General features: G+C 43.5%; 1 protein-coding gene across 1 annotated transcript in view; it reads left to right on the forward strand.

The window, feature by feature from the left end:
* LOC112223418 (inactive ubiquitin carboxyl-terminal hydrolase 54) overlaps nt 1-4,838 on the forward strand; it is a 51,258-nt gene extending 46,420 nt beyond the window's left edge. The window contains exons 17-20 of the mRNA XM_042305226.1: nt 2,056-2,197; nt 2,862-3,592; nt 3,713-3,891; nt 4,204-4,838. Of these exons, the coding sequence (XP_042161160.1) occupies nt 2,056-2,197; nt 2,862-3,592; nt 3,713-3,891; nt 4,204-4,431 (1,280 nt within the window). The 3' untranslated portion in view covers nt 4,432-4,838. The remainder of the gene's footprint in view (nt 1-2,055; nt 2,198-2,861; nt 3,593-3,712; nt 3,892-4,203) is intronic.
* Nucleotides 4,839-9,782: the final 4,944 nt, after the last annotated feature.

Here is a 9,782-nt window from a genome sequence, read left to right on the forward strand (position 1 = left end):
ATGCGATTCAATGGTTTTTGGGTTACTAATGTTAGTGCTTTAAGCCAATACTAACCACCTCAGTCTGCCTGGTTCCATCTAACACGTCAACAGGAGAGCAACCTCACTGCACAGTACAGGACAACGTTGATAAGACTCGTTGGGAACCTGCTTGTCGTCTCTGAATGTACCCCAGATTTGATGGTTGCTCTACCGTTGTGTTTCTTGCACCTTCTCCTCACTAGGCTAAACGCTGCACAACAGCTGCTCACTCTCTCTTGAAATCTCACCTCTCTCTCATTGACTAACACGCATATGCGCGCACACACACACACACACACACAAAGGAGCTGTTTGCATGCTTCATAACCACTCCTACTTTGCTTCTCTTTTTCTGTCTTTCCTTCATACCCCTTTCCCCTCTATTTCTGTTCTATTCCTCTATTTCTGTTCTATTCCTCTATTTCTGTTCTATTCCTCTATTTCTGTTCTATTCCTCTATTTCTGTTCTATTCCTCTATTTCTGTTCTATTCCTCTATTTCTATTATATTCCTCTATTTCTATTATATTCCTCTATTTCTGTTCTATTCCTCTATCTGTTCTATTCCTCTATTTCTATTCCTCTATTTCTGTTCTATTCCTCTATTTCTGTTCTATTCCTCTATTTCTGTTCTATTCCTCTATTTCTGTTCTATTTCTCTATTTCTGTTCTATTCCTCTATTTCTGTTCTATTCCTCTATTTCTGTTCTATTCCTCTATTTCTGTTCTATTCCTCTATTTCTGTTCTATTCCTCTATTTCTGTTCTATTCCTCTATTTCTGTTCTATTCCTCTATTTATGTTCTATTCCTCTATTTCTGTTCTATTCCTCTATTTCTATTATATTCCTCTATTTCTGTTCTATCCCTCTATTTCTGTTCTATTCCTCTATTTCTGTTCTATTCCTCTATTTCTGTTCTATTCCTCTATTTCTGTTCTATTCCTCTATTTATGTTCTATTCCTCTATTTATGTTCTATTTCTCTATTTATGTTCTAATCCTCTATTTCTGTTCTATTTCTCTATTTCTATTATATTTCTATTCTATTGCTCTATTTCTGTTCTATTCCTCTATTTCTGTTCTATTCCTCTATTTCTGTTCTATTCCTCTATTTCTATTCTATTCCTCTATTTCTATTCTGTCCTCTATTTCTATTCTATTCCTCTCTTTCTGTTCTATTCCTCTATTTCTGTTCTATTCCTCTATTTCTGTTCTATTCCTCTATTTCTGTTCTATTCCTCTATTTCTGTTCTATTCCTCTATTTCTGTTCTATTCCTCTATTTCTGTTCTATTCCTCTATTTCTGTTCTATGCCTCTATTTCTGTTCTATTCCTCTATTTCTGTTCTATTCCTCTATTTCTGTTCTATTCCTCTATTTCTGTTCTATTCCTCTATTTCTGTTCTAATCCTTTCTCTATTTCTGTTTTCTATCCTTTTCTCTATTTCTGTTCTATTCCTCTCTTTCTGTTCTATTCCTCTATTTTCTGTTCTATTCCTCTATTTCTGTTCTATTCCTCTCTTTCTGTTCTATTCCTCTTTCTATTCTATTCCTCTCTTTCTTTCCATCTCTCTTTCTATTCTATTCCTCTGTCTTTCCATCTCTCTTTCTATTCTATTCCTCTGTCTTTCCATCTCTCTCTCTTCTCCACCTTACCTTTTCTCTCTTTTTCTCCTCCTGTACTCTTTCTTTCTCCTCATGTTTTCTATCTCTCTCTCCATCTCTCTCTACTTCCATCTCTCTCTATTTCCATCTCTCTCTGTATCTCTCTCTCCATCTCTCTCTACTTCCATCTCTCTCTGTATCTCTCTCTCCATCTCTCTCTACTTCCATCTCTCTCTGTATCTCTCTCTCCATCTCTCTCTATTTCCATCTCTCTCTGTATCTCTCTCTCCATCTCTCTCTACTTCCATCTCTCTCTGTATCTCTCTCTCCATCTCTCTCTACTTCCATCTCTCTCTGTATCTCTCTCTCCATCTCTCTCTATTTCCATCTCTCTCTGTATCTCTCCTCCTGCTTTCTCATCAACATTCTCAGCTGTGTTCAGCCCCCTGCATGAGGCTAATTCTCGTAGTGGATTGACTGTAGCTGCGTGCATGGGGAGCACTGCGGAGCCAATAACACAGGAACAGGATATGGAGCAGGAAACAGGAAGCGCCAGTCCACAGGGACATCGCAGGTACCATAACTGTCCCCTGTGTGTCCCCAAAACCCACACAGGACCCCCCTGTGTGTGTCCCAGCTCTGCTTGTCCAAAAACCACCCCATGACCCCTCTGTGTGTGTGCCAGCTCTGCTTGTCCAAAAACCACCCCAGGACCCCTCTGTGTGTGTCCCAGATCTGCCTGTCCAAAACCTCCTCTGTGTGTAGTGCAGTAGAGTGGACAGTGTCTGTATCTGTCTGTGTTGGTCAATGCTGATCTTGACTGGTTTGTACTAGTACTTGATGGTGAGATATCTGTGAGGGGCTGGTGCTGGGTTGGATCGCAGGTATCCTGCTCTATCTCATGTATTCTCTATTCTCTTCCTCCTCTCCTCTATTCATCAAAATAGACCTGTGATTTATGGTGACTGCTGCAAAGGCTTCTGGGTAATTATTACTGAGCCAGCCAGCGGAGATGTGGAGAATTAATGTGGGGGGTGGGGGACGGTGTGTGTGAGTATGTGTGGTGACATAGTGCCGTGTAGCTCTATAAATACTACATTACACAGTCATAAACCTAACATAAGAGGCTTTCATTTCTACATGTTCCATCATTTTCATTTTAAGTGTTTTTAAAAATCTTTATTTACTCTGATTGTGATTGGCTCCTGAGTGTCCCTTCTCTTCTGTGGTCCAATCAGTGAACAGTCTGGCCCGCTCCAAGTACTGCTGATGCCCAATCAGGAGGGGGAAGAGGTCCGGCCAGCCTACCAGGATGCAACCCTGGGCCCTGGTCAGCCCCCTCTCCACTCATCCCTCCCACGCCCTTCCACCAACAACCCCCCAGCACAGGTTGAGGAGGTTGAGAAGGGGGAGCAGGTGAGGAGTGGTGAGGGAGGACAGGGAATGAGCCTGGAGGAGTTGTTACAGGCTGGGGGTGTGAGACCTGTTGGCAGACACCTGGCCATCTCTCTCCCCTCTCTATCTCTCAGACTCTGGGATATGTCTCACACACACGCTCCCCCCTCACACACACACTCTTACTCTGACCCCCAATACACACACCCTCCATCCTCACATACAAACCCTGAGCACCCACACACACACTCCGACCGTCCACCCACCCCCTGCTCCTCCCGCAGTCAGCCCCACCCCTCACCCTCCACTGCCTCTCCACAATTGCCCGATCAAGGTTCCGCCGCCAACACCTTCACACGTCATTGGTCCTCCTGGAGCGTGGACCGCCCAGATGCCGTGGTTACGCCATATGACACACCTCCAGACCGCCGCCTCCCCTTTAGGCCACATCTCCCCTACCGAAACTACAACTCCCAGCCTGCCCCTGGGCAGCATGACGCCTGTGACCCTGAGGAGGCAGAGTTTTCAGAGCTGGACTTCCTATACCGGGCCAGCCTCCAGGCAGGATGTAGAGGTAGGTACTGCAGACTATAGTTGTGTGTATGTAGCTGTGAGTCTAGTATATGTATGAAGTTGTGTGTGTATATAGTGAGTATGATCCCTGACCTCCAGACTGTGCCCTGTGTGTGTCTAGGTGGTAGCCCGGTCAGGAGGCTGCAGTGTGGGGTAGGAGGGCCAGCCCGTTCCCTCACCCCCAATGCCAACATGGAGAGGAGTGTGTACCAGACTGACTGCAGCAGCACAATGGTCCACAGTCTGAGCGGCACAATCATCAACCCGCGTCGCCACCGTCTTGCCGCAACACGAAGCTTTGTGAGTGTATCGTACACACACACGCATTCCTACTCTCCAGGCGTCATGTTGTAGACTCGCTCTACTGTTCTCTCTCTTTCTCTATCTGTCAGTCTCTCTCTTTCTCTATCCGTCAGTCTCTCTCTCTTTCTCTATCCGTCAGTCTCTCTCTCTTTCTTTCTTTCTTTCTTTCTTTCTTTCTTTCTTTCTTTCTTTCTTTCTTTCTTTCTTTCTTTCCTGATGGTGCATCTACTTCTTACCTAATCTCATCTGGGACCCTGTATCGCTACAGCTTCATCATCATCACACCAGTCCTTCCATATCTCCATTCAGGCCATTTTGACGTCACCCTTCACCTCTTGGGCCTGTCCGTCACTCTGTGTTGTCCCTGCCCCTGCAGGAGATGTCCAATGGTGCGGGGAGTTTCTGGTGTCTGACTGGGGTGAAGCTGTCTTCAGACCACTGATCTGCCTCCATATGCATCTACACTACAGGCTCTCTGGGGTCCTAACCCTCCACACCGCTACAGGCTCCTTCCAGGCCAGCCCTCTGGGGTTCTAACCCTCCACACCGCTACAGGCTCCTTCCAGGCCAGCCCTCTGGGGTCCTAACCCTCCACACCGCTACAGGCTCCTTCCAGGCCAGCCCTCTGGGGTCCTAACCCTCCACACCGCTACAGGCTCCTTCCAGGCCAGCCCTCTGGGGTCCTAACCCTCCACACCGCTACAGGCTCCTTCCAGGCCAGCCCTCTGGGGTCCTAACCCTCCACACCGCTACAGGCTCCTTCAAGGCCAGCCCTCTGGGGTCCTAACCCTCCACACCGCTACAGGCTCCTTCCAGGCCAGCCCTCTGGGGTCCTAACCCTCCACACCGCTACAGGCTCCTTCCAGGCCAGCCCTCTGGGGTCCTAACCCTCCACACCGCTACAGGCTCCTTCCAGGCCAGCCCTCTGGGGTCCTAACCCTCCATACCACTACAGGCTCCTTCCAGGCCAGCCCTCTGGGGTCCTAACCCTCCACACCGCTACAGGCTCCTTCCAGGCCAGCCCTCTGGGGTCCTAACCCTCCACACCGCTACAGGCTCCTTCCAGACCAGCCCTCTGGGGTCCTAACCCTCCATACCACTACAGGCTCCTTCCAGGCCAGCCCTCTGGGGTCCTAACCCTCCACAGCTACACTGTAAGCCCCAATGTGCTGTCATTACTCAAAACTTTTGAGGAAACTCTTTGCACTTAATATATACATTTTAGTCATTTGGCAGATGCTCTTATCTAGAGTGACTTACAGGAACCTCTAACCCATGCCTCCAATAGAATTTCCCAGTATGCCTTGCCTTTTTGAGGGAATTGTAGAGTTACCACCCATGACTGTATTTGTTAGTGACATGGTTGTTGAATTCATTCCTTTTATATTTGCCCTGTGACCTTCACCAATTGAATTCCAAGATAAATGTTATCATTATAATTAGTCTTTATTACTTATCTCATAAGGCCTTATTTTGAGGCCTAGTGTTACCCTAATACAGTGGCCTGAAACTCATGGTACAGGCCACATCAGGCCTGCAAATAGGGTTACAAACTTCTGGAATCTTTCCCAAAATTACTTGATTTTCCAAAAATCCTGGTTGAAGGATTTCCGCACAACGTACCCAATTTTTGCCATCCCTACCTGCAAATCACATTAGGCGGGCTTGCAAAGTGATGTGTAAAACAGTTGACATTTTAATTTACCCGCAACCTGCATTTATAATGACTGTCAGGGTTAGAAACAATTTAAACTGGAACAACCATTTCAGAAATGGCTGCCAAAAAATCTAAGTAAATGATTGGATTATTTTAGATTTTTTTAAAATGTATCTTTGTGTAGCATAAGATTAATCAATCACTCAATGTATATGCAAAAACACATATGAAAAACTATTTGAAAAAATCTGTCTGCAGTAGAGCATGCTGGGGGAAAAAAAGTTGATTTGTTATCATAACTTAAAAGAGTTGATGTGACTTCTCATTTCGTTTTGAGTCAGCACCACATAAACATTTGAAGTAAAAGTGACATTTCATTGATTTAAGTTAAAAATGCCTTGGGGTTTACATTGTACACACACTTTCCAGGGCGGCCCTCTGGGGGGCAGCCCTCCTAACCCTCCACACTGCTACAGGCACTTTCCAGGGCAGACCTCTGGGGTCCTAACCCTCAACACTGCTACAGGCACTTTCCAGGGCAGACACTTTCCAGGGCAGACCTCTGGGGTCCTAACCCTCCACACTGCTACAGGCACTTCCAACTATTATGTAACTATAACTACCAGACTAGCTCTTTATTTTCTCTTAGTTTATTTTTTTATATGTTTGTTTTTTGACAGATAATGGTAGTTAAATGGAACAAACTTTTGCACACCTAAAATAATGTGATAGAGAGCTATGATAGAGGGAGGGTAAGGGAACTATGATAGAGGGAGGGTAAGGGAACTATGATAGAGGGAGGGTAAGGGAACTATGATAGAGGGAGGGTAAGGGAACTATGATAGAGGGAGGGTAAGGGAACTATGATAGAGGGAGGGTAAGGGAACTATGATAGAGGGAGGGTAAGGGAACTCAAGTGTACTTTGGGAAGTGTATTTGCTGAAGGGTACTTAAATGGTAAATGTTTAGTTGAGGCCTCAGGTTAACATGATTGATTCTTAGTTACTGAATCTTCCTTTGGACCTTTGTCCAGCTCTGACCCTGATGTTACTCAGATGTGAATGTTGAAACACTATATTATAAATATACTTTATATATGGTATCTACTATATGTACTAGAGATATATTTTAGGCTATGCCGTGATATATTTTATTAATGGGAATAGTCGCTCATCCTCCAGTTATAACATAGTTATAAAAAAGTTATAAGTAACACATTTCATTTCTCTGATGTAGACTTAACTTTAAATATACTGACGTGTCTTCAAATTTTACGGTTTTATTATTTACCTACTGAACATGTCATAATATATACAAAGCATGTCTATGTACACACACAATATGTACAAAGATATAATACATTATAACTAATCCCTATTTGGAGACTAGTGGCCGGTGCAGAACGAGATTGAGACAGAACTGATACATTATTGTTGTATCTAAACCAAAGGTCGGCACTTAGACAAAGATCTCTGTCTTTAACATTGTCATTTCATTTATTTCAATGTATCTGTTTGTTTTGTTATTGTCGTTTGTGTTGTGGACTTGGGAGAATGTAGCCATCTGTAGCGCATGAGTCCGCTATGGAAATTAACCTTCCCTCCTGACCCTTGACCTCTGACCTGACAGACCGGAAACAGGAAGTGGATACGCCCACGAACGGACACTTTATTTACAAAATGAAGTACGGAAGATACATGATTAAATGCCGCTGTTGAACTCTGTAGTAAGTCATAGGCTCGATCCCAAATGCCACCATATTCCCTACATAGTACACACCACTTTTGGCCAGAGCCCGACATGGGGAATAGTGTGTGATTTCAGATTTGTGCCATATACAGTTGAAGGTGGAAGTTTACATACACCTTATCCAACTGCATTTAAACTCAGTTTTTCACAATTCCTGACATTTAATCCTAGGAAAAATTCCTTGTTTTAGGTCAGCTAGGATCACCACTTTATTTTAAGAATGTGAAATGTCAGAATAATAGTAGAGAGAATTATTTATTTCAGCTTTTATTTCTTTCATCACATTCCCAATGGGTCAGAAGTTTACATACGCTCAATTAGTATTTGGGAGCATTGCCTTTAAATTGTTTAACTTGGGTCAAATGTTTCGGGTAGCCTTCCATAAGCTTCCCACAACAAGTTGTGTGAATTTTGGCCCATTCCTCCTGACAGAGCTTGTGTAACTGAGTCAGGTTTGTAGGCCTCCTTGCTCAGACACTTTCAGTTCTGCCCACAAATTTCTATAGGATTGAGGTCAGGGCTTTGTGATGGACACTCCAATACCTTGACTTTGTTGTCCTTAAGCAATTTTGCCACAACTTTGGAAGTATGCTTGGGGTCATTGTCCATTTGGAAGACCCATTTTTGACCAAGCTTTAACTGATGTCTTGAGATGTTGCTTCAATATATCCACATAATTTTCCTACCACATGATGCCATCTATTTTGTGAAGTGCATCAGTCCCTCCTGCAGCAAAGCACCCCCACAACAGGATGCTGCCACCCCCATGCTTCATGGTTGGGATGGTGTTCTTCGGCTTGCAAGCCTCCCCCTTTTTCCTCCAAACATAATGATGGTCATTATGGCCAAACAGTTCTATTTTTGTTTCATCAGTCGAGAGGACATTTGTCGATATAGGACTCGTTTTATTGTGGATATAGATACTTTTGTACCTGTTTCCTCCAGCATCTTCACAAGGTCCTTTGCTGTTGTTCTGGGATTGATTTGCACTTTTCGCACCAAAGTACGTTCATCTCTCTTCCTGAGAGGTATGTCAGCTGCATGGTCCCATGGGGTTTATACTTGCGTACTTTTGTTTGTGCAGATGAACGTGGTACCTTCAAGCATTTGGAAATTGCTCCCAAGGATGAACCAGACTTGTGGAGGTCTACAATTTCTTTTCTGAGGTATTGGCTGATTTCTTTTGGTTTTCCCATGATGTCAAGCAAAGAGGCACTGAGTTTGAAGATAGGCCTCGAAATACATCCACAGTTGCACCTCCAATTGACTCAAATGATGTCAAGTAGCCTATCAGAACCTTCTAAAGCCATGACATCATTTTCTGGGATTTCCCAAGCTGTTTAAAGGCACAGTCAACTTAGTGTATGTAAACTTCTGACCCACTGGAATTGTGATACAGTGAATTATAAGTGAAATGATCTGTCTGTAAACAATTGTTGGAAAAATTGTGGCTTGCAAAGTAGATGTCCTAACCGACTCGCCAACACTATAGTTAGTTAACAAGAAATTTGTGGTTGAAAAACGAGTTTTAATGACTCCAACCTAAGAGTATGTAAACTTCTGACTTCAACTGTATCTATACAGTACGGAAGTGGTTCTCTGTGTTCTAAAAAGGTATACTGTTTACCATAATAGGAACAGCCAAAGGAAGTTCAATGCAAAAAAGCAATAGGGAAGAAAGACAGAGAAAGAGAGCGTTGATGAATGAAAGGAAGGATGAAGGAGAGAGACGTATGTATGTGTGTGATTAGAGTGTGAGGATCAAAGAAGGCTACGAGTCATTTCCAGAGAGAGAGAGAGGGATTTGTGTGTGAGAGGGTTTGTTAATGTGTGTGTGTTTGTTCATGTGTCTGTGGGTATCGTTGCTGGGGGGGAAAGAGGGATCCTGTATTTTTTCATAATAAAGTTATTACCACTGCTCCTACTGGGGATGTAACCACTCATCTGGCTCTGTCTTCTCATTGGATGCTTTGTCTGTGAAGGGAGAAGCCTGGATATCATGACGTTTAACCGTCATTTATACTGTACCTGACGTAAGTGCGTAAAGCAAGAACGCAATTAGCCATGCAAATGGTTTCCCTGCGCATAAATATCTCAGCCAAATTTGGCCATTTTGCAGCAGCTAAATGTGTTCTTGCATTGCGTAATCCTTACAAATGTGGCTTTATGGAGTATACGCCACACTATATAGTTAAACTGATACCTAATCTGAAACTGACTATGACTCATAACAAGGTCTGGCCAATGAGGATGTAGCTGAAGTCTGTCAATCAACCAGAAGAGGTCTGTATAGAGTCTTACTGCAACAATATAGAGCTCTCTCTCTCCCGCTCTGACAGTGCTGTTGAAGTTACTGTAGACCTTCATTGCAAAACAGTGTATTTTAATACATTATTTGGTGACATATGAATATATTTAGCATAGTTTTATCTAAAAAGGATCACTTTTTTAATGTTCCAGTATTTTTATGAAATTTCACTGA

The sequence above is a fragment of the Oncorhynchus tshawytscha genome, linkage group LG24, assembly GCF_018296145.1.
Source record: "Oncorhynchus tshawytscha isolate Ot180627B linkage group LG24, Otsh_v2.0, whole genome shotgun sequence".
In the NCBI taxonomy this organism is placed as follows: domain Eukaryota; kingdom Metazoa; phylum Chordata; class Actinopteri; order Salmoniformes; family Salmonidae; genus Oncorhynchus; species Oncorhynchus tshawytscha.